The sequence below is a fragment of the Maniola jurtina genome, chromosome 28, assembly GCF_905333055.1.
Source record: "Maniola jurtina chromosome 28, ilManJurt1.1, whole genome shotgun sequence".
Taxonomy (NCBI): domain Eukaryota; kingdom Metazoa; phylum Arthropoda; class Insecta; order Lepidoptera; family Nymphalidae; genus Maniola; species Maniola jurtina.
In genome coordinates this window covers 6,392,882-6,410,583 of record NC_060056.1, presented here as the reverse complement: position 1 = coordinate 6,410,583, position 17,702 = coordinate 6,392,882, and the positions used below count along the sequence as shown (strand labels likewise).

The 17,702-nt window shown below is 36.0% G+C and overlaps 2 protein-coding genes and 1 long non-coding RNA gene across 4 annotated transcripts in view; 1 reads left to right on the top strand and 2 right to left on the bottom strand.

The window, feature by feature from the left end:
* Positions 1-5,626, top strand: part of LOC123879372 (catenin alpha) — an 87,254-nt gene extending 81,628 nt beyond the window's left edge. The window contains exons 23-24 of the mRNA XM_045927042.1: positions 4,884-5,047; positions 5,536-5,626. Of these exons, the coding sequence (XP_045782998.1) occupies positions 4,884-5,047; position 5,536 (165 nt within the window). The 3' untranslated portion in view covers positions 5,537-5,626. The remainder of the gene's footprint in view (positions 1-4,883; positions 5,048-5,535) is intronic.
* A 4,294-nt stretch (positions 5,627-9,920) lies between these two features.
* LOC123879368 (PCNA-associated factor-like) lies at positions 9,921-15,324 on the bottom strand. Its single transcript, XM_045927036.1, has 5 exons — positions 15,264-15,324; positions 15,092-15,232; positions 14,537-14,605; positions 13,703-13,852; positions 9,921-11,108 (listed from the first exon to the last, which is right to left on the bottom strand). The coding sequence occupies exons 2-5, from the start codon at positions 15,123-15,125 to the stop codon at positions 10,804-10,806; spliced, it is 558 nt and encodes a 185-aa protein (XP_045782992.1). The 5' UTR covers positions 15,126-15,232; positions 15,264-15,324; the 3' UTR covers positions 9,921-10,803.
* Positions 15,325-16,117: 793 nt separating this feature from the next.
* Positions 16,118-17,609, bottom strand: LOC123879375. Of its 2 annotated transcripts, XR_006798985.1 has the most exons (3): positions 17,193-17,609; positions 16,956-17,075; positions 16,118-16,283 (listed from the first exon to the last, which is right to left on the bottom strand). It is a non-coding gene; the product is annotated as an uncharacterized LOC123879375 (long non-coding RNA). The 2 variants fall into 2 exon arrangements; XR_006798984.1 differs by having other exon boundaries at positions 16,956-17,609.
* Between the last annotated feature and the right edge of the window lie 93 nt (positions 17,610-17,702).

The window sequence follows — 17,702 nt, the reverse complement described above, 5'->3', positions numbered from 1 at the left end:
CGCGCCATTGGTTCGCCAGTCAAGCTTTTACATCCCAAACTGTAGAAAGTATAGTACAAGCATACACATCTCCCATGTCGTATAGAACTCTTCTCACCTGACGATACATATCACCCTGTATTATACCTCTATTTGTCATAAATATTCAAAATAATTGAGTAAACTTTTGAAAAACTAATAGTAGAAGTATATAAACATGAAAATTATATTATTTATAATAATTGGATGTCATTATTCATATGCAAAAATATATAATATGCTTTTTTGCCCGCTGTGGACAGAACAACTATGTAAGTGATGTCGAAATGGAAAGTTATAATTTTTTTAGTCTATTTTTTGCATGATTACTAATTTATCTAAACTCTGAGGTGTAAATTTTCAATTTAAAATTAACTGTGCGTAAAACTAGGTATAATGTGTATAAAAAGGGTTCTCACCCGCCATTTTAACTTTATATGTCATCTGTTATGACTAAAATAATATTGGACTTTGTCTGTGTTGGTGTTAGCTGGCGCGCGTGCTCTGCCTTTTTGGAGTGTTTTTTTGTTAAAACTGACAGCGCTCTAAGGGGGTGCCGTGCGTGTGTCGGCGAGCGCCGGCACAGACGGGGTCCATACTTGTATAGTTTAACTAACTTGTTACAAATAACTACAAACTTGACATTGGCTAATCTTTGTAAAGCCAGACGAGAGAGAAAAAAAATATATATTGACAGTTGACACAGAGTCAAAATGGCGCGTGAGAACTCATTACACGTGACCCGAGAAATACCAACGCTACTTCAACATCTCATGAGAGAGAAAGACAAGAAATAAGAGTTACGCGATAGAAAGAGAGGCGATTACGAAATATTAGGCCGCAGCGCTGTACGAGCTGGATTGCATTTTATTACGTCGTCATAAGAGTACGTACGTACGTAGATTTACGTACAGTTAAAGATAACTTGAAATGTTACACATCTTCTGTATATATTATAAATAATTCACTTTGAAGCTTTGTTTAAATTTTAAATAATTACATGTTTCGCCATTTTTGCTTAATATTTAGTCAATAAATGTACATATGTTATTTCTTAGCCGATAAATAAAATTATCACTTTTTTTAAAGACTGATGCATGAGTTCTTCAAAGTATTTTACATTCATATTACCGTTTCTACGTTTGTACGAATTACGTATTTAGAACTTTATTTGTTTAAATAAACTACAGATTAGTTTAAGTACATGTAATGAAACAAGGCAGGGCGACCAACAACTAATTTATTATCAAAATACCCTCAAGTACATTATAGTAATAATTACACTACATCTTTCTTTTTCTATACTGAAAAACAATTGATGTGTGTGTGAGACATGCATAAAAATTAATATCCTTTAATATCTCTATTCATCTCATCATAATATTACAAAATCTGTTACTGTATAAAACCATTCTATTACATATCCAATATAAAGTAAAAATGCACAACACAAAATAACATTATTAGTAGTACTTATACTAAATTAAAATAATTCATTTCTAAAATTCATCATTGAGTAAAATAAAATAAGATAAAATAACAACGGTGTACACTAACAACCTACGCAACAACACTATTCTGAATTATTTTTATCATATAAACGGCAAGCCCTTCTCGTGCGACGAGGCAAGGCAAAATCCTGCGGTGGAACAGCGTCTTTCGACGGTGCTCCGGCTGAGCCCGCACTCATGAGATCTGTATCTGTAACCGTACCGGACTCACCTGCATTTGTACTATTTTCCGTTGCACGTGTCTCGCATTCATTGTGCCTTCCCTCGGACGCCTGTTCGCCCTGTCTATTTACCAGGTGTCGCCTATTGCGCCGATATTTACGCCTGGTTTGATCCTCTACAACATAAGACCTAGGTTCCGCAGTCTGCTGAACCACTTTTGCGAGCTTGCGTTCCTTGCCGTCTACTATCACAACCTTATCATTCGTGTGAAGCGGTGGAAGGGTTTTCGCTGACCTATCATAGTATACTTTTTGTTTTTGTTGTTGCTTCAATATAGCGCTGTAGTTTCTTTTACGATCAACCGTTTCATCAAAAAGTTTGTGATATGTCGGCAACCGCGTATTTAATCTCCTACCCATCAGAATTTGCGCGGGCGAATCGATATTTTCGCGTGGCGTGGTTCTCAAATTTAACAACCCTATATAATAATCTTCGCCTGAGTCGCAACATTTCTTTAGTAAATTTTTCACCGTACGGACACTCCGTTCGCTTTTGCCATTGCTCTGTGCATATAAGGGAGAAGATGTGACATGTTTGATGTCCCACGCACGAAGGAAGGCCTGAAATTCACTAGATACATACGCCGAAAAATTATCTGTCAGTAATTCGTTTGGAATTCCATGTCGCGCGAATTGTTCTTTCATAGCCTTTATTATAGACTTACTATTTATAGAATTTAACTCGGTAACTTCAACAAAGTTCGAAAAATAATCCACTAAAATGAGGAAGTACTTCTTTCTATACTCAAATATATCCGAGCCCAGTTTGAACCAGGGTACATCCGGAATAGCGTGCGGCAACATCGGCTCGCGGCGCGGCGCCGGCGCATACCGTTCGCACGTCGCACACTCGCGCACCGCGCGTTCGATGTCGCGCGACATGCCTGCCCAGAACATTACTTGACGCGCGCGCCGCTTGCACCGGTCAATACCAAGATGCCCCTCGTGGATTCTCTGTAACATATCTCCTCGTAAGGCTGCTGGAATATACAACAAATAATCCTTTAATATTAAACCATCTACATATTGTATCAAGCCTAGCTTCACACAAGCACTTAGTCCTAAAATATTTTGACATTTCATGTTACACACTACAAACTTTAGGTTATATTCTACTTGCTTATACTTAACTAATACATAACACTGTCCTATTATCGGCACAATATTACCCGTGTAAGAATGCACACGGCCACTGTAGGGACTTAAATTTTTAACATAAAGGCCTAATTCCTCATAATCGAATTTTGACAGAATATTTATCATCGATCCTGTATCTAATTTGAATTCTAATCGCTTACCAATAAAGTCCAAAAACGTAGTCCATTCCTTCGGCTTGCCCTCACCGATCACATTCACATAAATTAACTCATCATTGGATCTGTCCGATTCACTACACTCACTTATTTTGTGAACCCGTTTTCCCACTGATTTACACCTCCGGGCAAAATGGCCCCGGGATTTACACGTAAAACAAATAGCTTGAATAGCTGGGCAACGCTGCCCGTCACAAAAATCCTGGCCGCATCGATCGCACGCACGGCCCTCCCGGCGCACGGGCCGCGCCAGCCGGCGCTCCTCGCCGCGCGCCCCGTCGCGCCAGGAGCCGCGCGCGCGCCTCGGCCCCGACCCGTCGCCTCGATCCCTGCCTCGTCCAGCCTCGCGACCGCTCCGACCGGCCACTCCATCCACCTGTATGCTCGTACTTGCCTCCTGTATTTGACGGCTTTCATGTCTGGATGCCTCATCAGCCTCGCAAATTTGCACCGCCTTCGCCAGATTTAGATCATCCGTCCTCAACAGGCGATCTCTCACGACATTATTAGATATACCGCATACGATCCGATCTTTTATTAAATCATCCGTGAGCTGCTCGAATTTGCAATCTTGGCTTAGTAATCTGAGGGCGGTTACATATTTACCTATAGGCTCACCTTCGCTTTGATTTCTTGTAAAAAATTTAAATCTTAACATCGTCACGTTAGCCTTTTTGGTTCCAAAAAAGTCATCAAATTTACTTTTTAAGCATTTCAGGTCGTCTGCACTTTCACCCTTACTGTACGTGAATGTAGAATAAATTTCGTAACCGTCTGGCCCGATGAGGTTTACCATCAAGCTGGCCTGCACATCCTGAGTTTCCTTTATTATCCCTGATGCTTTGAGGAATATTTCAAATTGCTTCCACCATTTTGACCATGCATCGGCCCGTGCGGCCGGACTTCCTTCAATGTTAAGCTCGGGTGGCGGTCGAGCGTGCTCCATTCTTACTATTTTTTAATTATCACTTTACTAATAATACTATTATGACTTATTATTTCAATATAACATCATAATTATCCTTTATTTTATCCTTTTTCACTCTCGCACGCTGCCACCATGTAATGAAACAAGGCAGGGCGACCAACAACTAATTTATTATCAAAATACCCTCAAGTACATTATAGTAATAATTACACTACAGTACACTTTAAATATAATGATTAATAACATTGTTTACTTAGCAACGTTGTTATTTCTCAAAAATTGAATTTTTAGGAAAACCGGAACCCTTATAGGATCACTTTGTTGTCTGTATGTATGTCCGTCTGTAGTGTCTGGCAAGAAAACCTAAAGGGTACTTCCCGTTGACCTAAAATCATGAAATTTGGCTGGTAAGTAGGTCTTATACCACTAGTGAAGGGAAAAATCTGAAAACCGTGAATTCTTGGTTAAATGAAAAAATTAATTTACTAAATCACATATAGATGGCGTAGTCCGTTATTAACTTGCATTGTTGTACATAAAAGTGTTAGGTGTACCTTGTATGATGGTGCGGAACCCTTCGTCTGCGAGCCCGACTCGCACTTGACCGGATTCTTTAAATAATGTAGAGCCTCGATAGCTCAACGGTTTAGGAGCGGACTGAAATCCGAAAGGTCGGCGGTTCAAACTCCACCCGGTGCACTATTGTCGTACCCACTCCTAACACAGCTTTGTGCTTAGTTGAAGGGGAAAGGGGAATATTAGTCATGGTTAGAACATGGCTAATAATCTTTTTCCGAGCAAGTGGGAGACAAATATTGTAATAAGCACATTTTCGTCTACCATCGTCGCGCGGTGTGTTTACCCAAGCTATAGTGTTTGGTTTGTTCTCCAGTCGCCGATAGTCGTGTGGCGCATGAAGGCGCCGGAGAAGAAGCCCCTCATCCGGCCGGAGAAGCCGGAGGAGGTCCGCGCGAAGGTCCGGCGCGGCAGTCAGAAGAAGCAGCCCAGTCCGGTGCACGCGCTCGCCGAGTTCCAGAGCCCCGCTGAGAGCGTGTGGTGAGTACAAACACCTGCTGGCAAGTGATGACGCAGCCTAAGATGGAGCACGCTTGCCTAGAAGATGCCTATTCACTCTTCACTTGCATGTGCCCAATTCAATTCATTTATTGATCAGACAACAAGATCCATTTTAGTGTTAGTAACAACTAGCTGATGCCCGCGACTTCGCCCGCGACTTTCATTTTCGCTAGCGTTCTGGTACATCCTGTATATTAAAAGTGATGGGGAAAACTGATGTGGGAAGAGCGTCCTATGTCCTAGCGGTTCGAATTAGAAACGTGGAGGCAAATCGCTTCGTACGTGTCCGTGGAATTTCGACTACGTACAGACGCAGACCTTGACGATGCCTTGTGGTACAGTAATAGAAAGGTGAAGGAGGAACCAAGTCAAAAATTCTTGGGGACACTCTCCGAAATATATCCTGTAGAATACTGATAGACATGTTCCAAACTTTGTTACTAATTGATTTTGTTTTTTTCTTTCAGATGCAGCATAACAGACGGGCAAACATAACTCTATTTATATTAATATTATAAAATATTTCAAAAAAAAAACTAAATTAGCTCACTTAAATTCCAATTACAGATTTGACTTTGGCTCACTATGAATTTAGTGTTAGTTTATTAGTTTTTTTTTACATATTCAATGTAGTTATACCTAATGGTCTTTATTTTGATAGTAGTTTTCGTAGTGCGCTGAAAAGTACATGTTTCAAGAATGGTTCTTTCGGCTAGGTCTTGTACAGTCAAAAATACCCAAGATATCTTAAAGCAGAGTTTAATCATAACATTTTCTTTGAATTGGCTTTGTTCTCTGCTACAGAACAAGAATTTACGTATTTGTACAACACTACAAAAATCCATTAGCACATGGCCATAATAAAACTAACATATGCTGAATGCATGGATTTATAATATACTAGGTACTAGGTAGGACTTCGTCTGTGTTGATGTTGGCTGGCGGGCGTGCTCTGCCTTTTTGGATTGTTTTTTTTGTTAAAACTGACTGGAAAGTGCTCTAAGGGGGTGCCGTGCGTGTGTCGGCGAGCGCCGGCACAGACGGGGTCCATACTTGTATAGTTTAACTAACTTGTTACAAATAACTACAAACTTGACATTGGCTAATCTTTGTAAAGCCAGACGAGAGAAAAAAAAAAGTTATAGGTATGTCCACACAAAATAAGAACTCACTCAAGTACATTTGACATGACAGTTTTTTGTATTTTTCCCGGAATATAAAAATTTTCCTCAATTTCAGATGGAAGTGTACAAGATCTAGCCCGATTTGAAACATCTTTTGAATTTTTACTAATAAATAGGATAGAAAACTTTACTCAAATAACTTTTACAAAGTGCTTTCCAATCGTTTAGTGACTCTATATCAGATATGAGTATTGATGTCGATTTTGATATTATACTCTAAACTAAATTTAGAGTATCTGCATCCTTTTCTTTTTAATATAGCTAAAAAGGGACGGAATATGAATTTCAAATTAAAAGACGAAATTTTTCGCACTCGCAACGGGCCCCCAAGATCAGTTTGACAGTTCTAAATTAAATTAAGTTTGTCTGTCCTTTTCTTACTACGTTGGTAAGAAAAAGATGCGAATACTCTAAAATTTAGTTGCGCTCAGAATCAGTACCAATGTTGCTATCCAATGTATTTTTAAAAAATCTGACCTTATCTATCTTTTATTTGAATGAAATATATCATCTTGCCATGTAATAAAACATTTTGAATTTCATGTACTTATTTATTCAAAACTAGACGATGCCCGCAACTTCGTCCGCGTGGATTTAGGTTTTTAAAAATCTCGAGAGAGTTCTTTGATTTTCTGGAGTAAAAAGTATTCTAATTCTGTCTCCAGGATGCAAGATATTTCGTACCAAGTACAAGTTGACCACAGCTTCATCCATGTGGATTTAGGTTTTTAAAACCTAATTCCACATAGAATTAGGTTTTAAGTAAAAAATCTTTGGAGAACTCTTCTTTCCAGGACAAAAAGTAGCATATTATGTCCTTCCCCGGGATGCAAACTATCTCTGCACCAAATTACATCCAAATCAGTTTAACGGGTGAGCTGTGAAATCTAGCAGGTAGACGGACAGACACACTTTCACATCCATCCATACTAATAATATAAATGCGAAAGTGTGTCTGTCTGTCTGTCTGTCTGCTAACTTTTTACGGCCCAACAGTTTAACCGATTCTGACGTTGGTTAGCTTATATCCCGGGGACGGACATAGGCTACTTTTTATCCCGGAAAATCAAAGAGTTCCCACGGGATTCCTAAAAACCCATCTACTTTACCGATTTATATGAAATTCGGTACCAAGGTAGCTTGCATCCCTGTAATTGACATAGGCATTTTATCGCGGTAATCAAACAGTTCCCACGGGATCTTTAAAAACCTAAATCCACGCAGACGAAGTCGCGGGCATCCTCTAGTTTATAATAATAGTATCGATTAAAAAAATCTAAAATTTAGTAGAAAAAATACTCAACGAAAATATTTTAGGGAGAAAAAATCAAAAAGCCTAAAGTATTACAATAACGGGCAGCCAAATTCGTTTAGGGAAGTCGTTGGTTATGATATTTAGGAAACTATGGTTAAGATGTATATCACATTTTGTATCGCGTTTAAAAAATTTAATCTAAAACTAAATTTTAGTTGAGAGAGGAAAAATATGGCGAGAACTCAAAACTAAAATATTGTTTTTAACCCCCGACCCAAAAAGAAGGGTGTTATAAGTTTGACGTGTGTATCTGTCTGTGGCATCGTAGCTCCTTAAATAATAAACCGACTTTAATTTAGTTTTTTTTTTGCTTGAAAGGTGGTTTGATCGGGAGTGTTCTTAGCTATAATCCAAGAAAATCGGTTCAGCCATTTGAAAGTTATCAGCTCTTTTCTAGTTACTGTAACCTTCACTTGTCGGGGTGTTATACATTTTTAATTTACACTTGTTAGTTTAAGCTAAACTTTTATTTATTTCGTTCAACCATGGGTAACGAAACATTTTTTAAAGATGTCAAAACTCGGATGAAGAATCAAGGTGGATTTGACATCAAAATAATATCTTGTTAGAGCAAGCTAAGTGTATGGAAAATCTCTGCAGTGTGATAAGGACAAAAAAAAACACATTTTTTTGGATTCTACCTTCAATTCTGGATTTCACCTGTCTGAACTAAATACAATGCAATTTTTTCTCCTCTCAACTAAAGTGTCTTTAAAACTCGTTAAAATATTAATATAATAATAAAATATTCCAGTTATTCGATTTATAAATAGATACCTACGTAATTTTAGTTTTGAACTATTTATTATTTAGTCCAAAAATATCTAAAATTAACTTTCACTCTATGGATTGTTTTTCATGTAAAAAATCAATGAGGATCTAACCAATAATATTTTTTTTTAAGAAAAGCTAAGTTTTTTCAATATGACAATCATATTATTTTAACGAGTTTTAAGTAAATATAAATAAATAAATAATTAGATAGCGTAGTGAAACATTATGAAGTATTATAGATTTAGAATATTTTCTCATTCTTGTATGCGAAACAAGTTTTTTTCAAAACTTTTTTTGGTTTTAAATCCACTATTGATTTTTTCGCAAATCTTTCAAAGCAAAAACTAAGTTATACCTTTTGCTGTATTCGATTTTTTTTAGATAAGTAATTTCTTAAGATGTTTTGCTTTTGATATTTTTATTGAAATAAAACCTTTGAATAAAAAAAACGATTCAAATTGTTTCGCATACAAGAAAATTTAAATTATTTATATATGAATTAGATTTTCAAATAACTTAGCTTTTAAGAATAATAAAGCATAGCAATATTCATATTGTAATTAATTGTAAGGCAAGTATTGGTTTTTGTATTTATTTTATGTTTTTGGACACTGGTAATCTTTTTGTTCTGTTCGAAACTTAATTTTTTTTTATCAAACTGTTTAAAATTCTTCTTTTACGAATAATTATTCGAAAAATCGTTTTTTTTTTTATACAAAAGCAGAAGCATATTCAAATTTTTTTTTTTTTATTCAATTAAACTTTTATAACTAGTTACTTATTTTTGAATCGTTCAATGCATCATATCTGGTTCGGAATGCCTTTTTTACCGAGGAGAACCAGCGAGAAACTCGGCGGTTGCTCTTTAAGTTAAATCTTTGCTCATAAGGATTCAGGAGAATAGCGATTTGATGACATTTCGGGTTTAGTCTTTATAATAGAAATTAAATAGATTGGTTATATTTTCAAAATAACGATAAATATAAATCGATCACATCAATTTTTGAAATAATCATTTTATAGAAATTATCACAATTTGATAAAGTAATTTTTACTACAATTTTGAACATTTATAACTAGTTAGCTTCACAATAGAAAATAATAATAATTAATGAACGAAATTTTTGTAGACATTTTCAATTTTCTAATAATATTTGATCTTGTATTGACGAAACAATAAAAATAAAACGTATACTCGATTTTGTGTTTTATTTACCTAAAGAAAAACTCCTTTTTCCTAGTTTGGAATGCCTTTCCTACCGAGAAGAACCAGCAAGAAACTCGGCGGTTGCTCTTTTCAAAGATTTGATATACAATATTATACCATGTATAAAAGTAATTGAAGTCCCGCGCATTGCTGGAGCGAGCTGCAGGTCAAATCCACGCTCTTTTATCATTTACATAATCTTCGATTGTATAATATGCTTTTCTCAGGAGCATAGTTTTAATATATTTTTTAAACTTGTATAAAGGCAAGTTTTCGAAGTTATGCAAGTGTTATGTGTAACTCTAACCTTAGTCATAGACAATTGAATCCAAGAGGTTATGGTATTTAAATCAATAAAACCAACAATTTTTATATTTCGTCTTATTTTATTTAAAGTAACAAAATATGTAGGTACATTTAGCTATATTAATTTATCACATTTAGTTTCCTAAAGGCCGATTTTTCAATCACGTTTTTACAGATTTTCTATACAAAACTGTCAAAACCTCAAAATCATGTATCAGTGATTATTTTAACGATTGAAAAATCAACCTTATAGGTAATAATCAAGTAAAAGAACACACAAAATAATTAGGAAGCATTTCGTTACTAACCCCTACTACAAGTTTGACACAATTATACATATTGTCCTCGATATCGATATTCGTTTTTAACTCGTTTTTTAATATGAGGGGACGAAAACTTATTTCGTGTGTGTATGCTTTAGTCAAAGATTCCACAAAATAACGTTTTTTTTTATTACTAGTAGGTACCTGTTACGTTCAACGCAATCTTAGGCTAATCTTAGTGTACAAATTCATTGCTGTAGTTGAGTCGGACTATTAAACTGCAAATGGAGATATATAAATCGTGTTTGGACTATTAAATTAAGAAAAATTAAGACTATTATATCTAAAACCGAGAACAGCAGTAGTTTTGAAATACTATTAAATTAAACTAAACTTAATTAAATTAAACCCAAAAAAATTAGTTGATAACTTAAAACTAGTCAATAAATTACATTTAATTCATTATAATTAACTTTTATCTTTTTAGTATCTCATTCGTCATCTAAATCGACTTCATCAAAAGGTTTCTCATTCCTATAATATAATACATAAGATTTACTTCTGTTTAACAATTGAAAGACTTGAGTTTGCACTGTTAGACTTGACCAATAGTCCAAATTCCAGAATTGCAGTAGATTTGGACTTTTTAAATTAATTCTAAAAACTATCGAAAATTTAACAAACAATTATTGATCAACTTTTATCTTTTTACTATCTCTTTCATCATCATCATTAAGTTCATCTAAATGTCTTTTATTCCTCGTCACATTGTCATCTATGTTTTCTTTATCTATCTTTTCTTCGCTGCTTTTCTTTTCCACGCCTTTATCTTTTTTGACGTAGTACTCGTTTATCTTGTGACTATCCTCGCCTGTTAAGGGTTCCAGTTGGATAGTTTCATCTAGTTCTTTGTTGATTGGTTTTTCTGTTTGTTCCTCTTCGTCATCTGAATATATGACATTGCGTTTTGGTTTTGATTTTGAAGTGCCAGCTGAAATTTGAAGATTCGTGTAAAAAATCAGTACATGATTAGTAAAAATTCATGTGCACAAAGTTGCAGACATCATCTAGTTTAATATTTACTTTGTAGTTTTCAGTTTTTTTTTTTTTTAAAGAATATTAGCCATGCTAATCATGACTAATATTCTCCTTTCCCCCCCCCCCCCAATTAAGCGTAAATCTTGTGCCAGGAGTGGGTACGACAATAGTGCAACGGGTGGAGTTTGAACCGCCGACCTTTCGGAATTCAGTCTGCTCCTCAACCGTTGAGCTATTGAGGCTCTATAAAGAGAACATTAATTCATATTATACTATATATAGCTCGATTACCACTCACTGACTCACTCATTGACATAATTGTTCTCCTAGAAAGAGACGGAAAATGATATAATGATGTAGGGGAGTTGTGTTCGGATTCGGGAACCCTCTGGGGAAAAATTATGACATTTCAGAAAAACAAGATGGCGGCCGATGTGATTTTTGCAGCTCCGTTGTTTTCCAACCGATTTCGTTGAATTTTGCAATCTTTGAAGAAAGTAGTAAACGGTTAATAGAAAATGTGAAAAAAATTGGAAAAACAAGATGGCGGCCGAACCGTAGCGTTTTGAAAATTTTGAATTTTCGACCCCGAACCGCGGCGCCACAGATCCAAGACGGGGTAATCGAGGATAATTATTTTTTCTGGTTTCGCCCACGATTATCCTGTGTTTTGACAGAATGGGAGTAGTTTCTAAAAATTCAAGATGGCGGCTGTCATGGCGGCCGTTATGTTAGAGGTACGAAAAAACGCAACTTTAAAAGTTAAATATCTCAAAGTTGGCAACATTGGAGCGATTCGGTTTCTATGAAGCGATTGTACGTATAGACTCGATGTATAGATTGGTGGGGAAAAATTACCCCATTTTTCGGGAAATTTCAAGATTTTTGCGAAAATGTAAAAAATCGAAATACGGACTTTTCGCAAAATCCGAGTATGAGCGATTAAGTGTTTTGCTCGTACAAATGAAATTTGGGTATTTTTGTCGCCGGAGACTGGCAACACTGGAATTTATCAAAGTAAAAGTGATTTTCGACACGGTCTTTTTCACGGTATCCCCTTTCGCGTGGGTGCAAGCGAGAGGAAAGATTGAAACGTCATCGGGAGCGGTATATCCTGTAGTTAATAGGAAAATTATGAAACGGTGTAAAATTTTTCTGTGAAACGAGTTGGCGGCCATTTTGTATTTTTTTTTACTTTTCGAAATTTTGATTACGTTTTTGAGGCAGTTGGCAACATTTTGGAAAGTCAGAATGTATGAATCGATTGTGTATCTCGGCTTGCAGTATGGAGATATGCAACCGGTGTTGCCACTTTTGGGGAGATTTTCGAGATTTTCAACTAGAAAACTCCTGTAAAATTTTGTATGAAAAATTTTTTTTTCACTGATGGTGTCGTATAGAAAACAAAAAGTTAGTAAGCCAAAATTATGGAGAGAGCTGATGATTGAGGATATCGGAAATGGGTGAAGGGCCCGCTTAAGGTATTGAAGATAGGCGGGGGGTGCTCGAGCAAATGTCATTCATGACATCATCCAATTGCCAAAAAGCTGGAAAAAAATTTAAAATGGCGAAGAAAAGATGGCCGCCATACAAATTTCGCCGGCGTCCAGCTCGGAGGGTATAAAAGATGGAGGTGCGGTTTCGTGGCAAAAGAGGATCAGGATCCAAAGGTCTACTCGATGAATAGAAAAAAAATTCAAAATGGCGGAATTTATTTTCCCATACATTTTGTATGGCGAATATTGAATGTCTCATTCTCCTAGAAAGAGACGGATAACGATACGATAATGTAGGGGAGATATGTTTTGGTGCGCGATATGAGTAGGGAAAAATTATGACATTTCAGAAAAACAAGATGGCGGCCTGTATGATTTTTGCAACTCTTTTGTTTTCCAACCGATTTCGTTCAAACTCGCAATCTTTAAAGAATGTAGTAAACGATTAATAGAAAAAGTGGAAAATTTTGGAAAAACAAGATGGCCGCCGTACAAATTTCGTCGGTGTCTATCTCGGAGAATATAAAAGATGGAAGAGTGGTTTCTTGGCCAAAGATGATTAGGATCCGAAGGTCTACTCGGTGGAACAAACTCTGCATGCTCGCGGACCACTTTAGTGGTCCGCGCACCCACGCACCCTACTTTATTAACCTCAACTACCCCGTTTTTACAAAAAATGATATGGATGTCGTTTTCAGAGTTTTCCAGGTTGCTCATTATGATAACGACATTTATTTTGAAATCCAAGATGGCGGACATGCATTTTTTAAGAAAAAAATCGATATGGGTGTCGTTTTATTGTGTTTTCGCGGTTAATTTTGTATCTTTAATAAATAAATTTGGTTAAATATAATAAAGTTAACCTTACCACGTCACGCGAGCTGCTTTAGCAGCTCGCGCACCGAGCAAAACACTAGTTAATCTATAAAGGCGAAAGTGTCTCTGTTACCTTTTCACAACCCATCTGCTTAACTGATTTCGTTGCTTGGTACAGACATCAGAGATACATGCAACTAAACTTGGTTTAAAGAATTGAATAAATAGTACAGACCCTGAGGATCCTCTTCATCAACAGTCTTGACAGACTGGTTCACAACAAAGAAGTTGGTGATAGGCTTCTGCCATTTAGGAGTCTCTCGCGGACACACAGGGTTGCCTCCAGATAGCGTCCGAGAAGATTTTTCACTGTGGGAACCTGGAACTAGAAAAAAAAAAATTTTTAGGGTTTGGTTCCACAAAAGTGACTATTATAATGAAAAAATATTTATTAACCAAATACTAATAATTTAATTAATATTAATAGTGTTTGTGCTACTTTATTTTTATCTAGGTCACAACAACATAGTGAACTGTAAGCATATTAGAATAAACTTTATAAGGGGGGGGGGGATTTTAACCAAATACAAAGTCTTATACAATTTTTTTGTATCCGATGGTACCCACACTAGGTAATCCTGTATCGTGAGTACCTGATTCGCATTAACAATATGCCGATAGCATTTACAATATACAATTGACACTCAGTTCATTAATTAAGGTATTTTCTAAGGTTAAAAAAATAAAGATGTAAGATAATAAGTTTTTTGTTGTGTTGCATTATATGTTTAAATGAATAGTAGTAACAAATTGCCCTTATTTTAGATGCAGGAAAAGTTTTCAGGTTTCATCGTAACCTAAGGAAGCAAGCCAAGTTACTATTTTTATTTTGGCTTGTTTAACGGAACAATGCTTAATTATAGGATCACTGTGTCCTCTTTCTATCTGTCAAGACTCATAGTCTCATCCATAAGATGCTTAAGACAGGATTGTAAAAAATATTTCCTTTAGTAGGATTATTTCTTAGGACCCAGGCAAATTAGAAATTTTTAAATTCTTTTGGACTTACCTGACTGGCCAGTACTCTTGGATGGTTTGGCGCCACTGTATCTTACTTTACTGCTTTTACCAGTTACAGCTAAAATTTAATAAGATTATTTAGTGTGTACGTGTAGCAAAGCAATCATAGCTTAGTAGTTAAAACGTCGACCTTCTATTAGGGAGATCGGGGGTTTGATACTGTGCACGCAACGCTAACTCTTCAGTCATGTGCTTTTCTGCAATTAAATATCACTCAATCGAAACAGTAGCAAACTGTTTGTTATTTTGTATTCAGTTAAAATATAGTTTCGAATATAGGTAGCTCTGATCTAGAGACTCGTTGGGAACCGATTTTGGGATAATCCCGCGGGTTCGTGTTATAACTTATACTAGCATTAGAAATGCTAAATATGGGAAAATGAGGTTAGGGAAAAGACTTTTTCATTTTTTGCCAGAATTCCTAGTTGAATATCATTCGGAGTCCAAGTTACAACAGCTAAACTTAATATCCTAATAACTAATCAATAAAAATCATGTCTTAATCTTGGTTTTTTAACATAAACAAAATATTTCAGTAACTTGCCTTTAGCCGTCACCGAAGCTCTCGTTCGTGCCATAATAATAATTTTTGGTGCGTATTATACAGCGAAATGTTTAATTATTAATATAACACGTATGTATATTTGTAATCACTAATTTTTATTTTATTACGGTAACTTATAATCACTAGAGTATAAATGTTCCTTGCTTATAATACAACTCGTAGAAAATTGCGCCAAAAAGTTTCAAACCACAGACCAATAACATGTATAACTGTAACTTGTCAAAAATGAAACGTACAACAGATAACATAATTATATAATTAACTAATATCAGCAGTAAAAATATCATAGTAACTAGTTACTCAAAATAATAGCCATCGATATTTACATATGATTTACATCGATATAATATGGATATTTGTCCAGCACGATGGACCGATGATATTAAGCGGCTGGCGGGAAGTGGCTGGACGAGGAAGGCTGAGGACCGGGTGTGGTAGCGCTCTTTAGGGAAGGCCTATGTCCAGCTGTGGATGTCCATAGGCTGATGATGATGATGATGATGATGAATATGGATATTTAGCACTCAAGTAGACTCGGAGACCTCACTTCGCTCAGTCAATTAATGAGAAATAATTACTAAGCGCTCTAAGCCCAATAGCATACTAGCGGCGGCCGTAAAATCAGGGTGTTTATAGATATTTCAATCCACGAAGACGCGCCCCACTATTTATCGCGAGGGGAAACCCAAAGACTACAATATTATACTGGGGAAACCGCGGGGTGCGGGGAGTTCAGTCCGAGCATTAGTCTTGAGTCGACCACGGCTCAGTGTACACCACAGATCACTATATACAGTCTAAAGACAGATAGGACAGTGCAAAAGTTAACGGTTAGTTCCGTTGTAGCCGCATAGCGCTAGTGTCGCAAAAAGTGTTGGGACACAATCCGACCTTGTGTCGATGTCGATATCGATAGCATAGTGATGTCCCATGACAACGTTGAAACGGGGTACCTCTATAATTTTATTTTTTTTGCATATATTTAGGTGTAAAATAAAACAACTTATCAAATTCAGTTTTATATTTCTTGCTTCTTAATCTATACACTTTATATATTTACCAAAAGTCATCTTTGAGGATCCTTCTGAAAATAGCCTTTGCTTCTTGTTTTCTTTGATAAACATTTCTTTTATTCTTTTAATAAAATACCTGCACTTGGTTGTCAAATTGGCTGTAAAGGAATAATATTATTTTATTAATGAAAAATTAAATTATATAAACAAGAAATTATGTATGAAAAACTACATGGATTCTTAATGAGACGACTGATAGTTGGTACCTACATATTAAAATTGGTCTAATAATAATATAACCGATTGATTAAAAAATACAGCTATAAACTAAACTAAAACTAGAGGACTAGGAGGATTTTTAAAGATCCAGTGGGAAGTGTTTGATTTTTAGGGATAAAAAGTTGCCTATGTCAATTACTAGATGCAAGCTACCTCAGTACCAAATCTCATACAAATCAGCTAAGAGGATGATGGGTTTTATGGAATCCCGTGGGAACTCTTTGATTTTCTGGGATAAAACGTAGCCTATGTTGATCCCCAGAATATAGGCTAACTCTGTACCAAATTTCGTCAATATAGGTTAAACTGTTGGGCTATGAAAAGGTAGCAGACTGACAGACAGACACACTTTCGCATTTATAATATTAGTATGGAAGTATGGATAAAATCTACTGTATGGACATCAGTAGTGTTAAAGTAGTGGTTCCGTGGAGACCATCACATCAATATTTGTATTGCATATAAGACTTTAGCCATAATTAAGGCAATGTTAGCAAAGAATAAATAAAATAGTTACTAGACACAGGACAGATAATTTTGTACTAACTCACCACTAATTATTATTATTGTACTTTGAGTGGATACTGTTGAATCTTCTGAATGTTGAACTCTGTTGATCTGAAGTTGGTTGTAAAGCATAATAAAATTGTGATCACTGAAATCATGTTCAGCTGAAAAAAGAATTTTACACAGTTTATTCATATGAAATATGGTATGAAAGCACAAAGTAAAAACTATGTTAGGGAATACCTAGTGCTTAATACATCTTTAACATGAAATCAACTTACCTAATGAGCTCACGAATTCCGTGAAGTATTTTCCTTTTCAGTAAACAAGTAGAGATAACCATGCGTACGTCGGGTACCCATACCACCCCATACTGTCGAACTGATGTCTATCGAAGTGCTTCTGGCATACGTGTCTGTTCAACAATTGAGCCTTCGGCAAAGCACTGAGTCCTATATTTACAGGAATTAATTGGGATCACCACAATTCCCATAATTTATTAACCTTTGGAGACAACAACAATAAACAATATGGCTTCCCAGTATATATACCACAGAGCAAGGTACATACTACTCTCTAACGAGAGAATAGTATGCCACAGAGTCTATGTATATGGCCATCGACTAGAAAAAAGAATATGGCTGCAGCTTGTTGCGATACTAGCGCTTTGCGGCTAAGAAAGAACTAAAGGTGTCACGGGCCTGGTGTACACGGTTAATTTGGGTTGCTTTGCTGCGTATCGTGATCCATCGGAAAGTTGCTCTACTTTAATTTTTTGTATATGTATATTA

Bases quoted from the DNA above. Each gene is read 5' to 3' on its own strand.
- LOC123879368 (XM_045927036.1), bottom strand. From the start codon at position 15,125: ATGGCACGAACGAGAGCTTCGGTGACGGCTAAAG. The intron at 14,606-15,091 runs GCAAGTTACTGA...ATTAAATTTTAG, and splicing joins AGCTTCGGTGACGGCTAAAG to CTGTAACTGGTAAAAGCAGT. The intron at 13,853-14,536 runs GTAAGTCCAAAA...TTTTTTTTCTAG, and splicing joins CAAGAGTACTGGCCAGTCAG to TTCCAGGTTCCCACAGTGAA.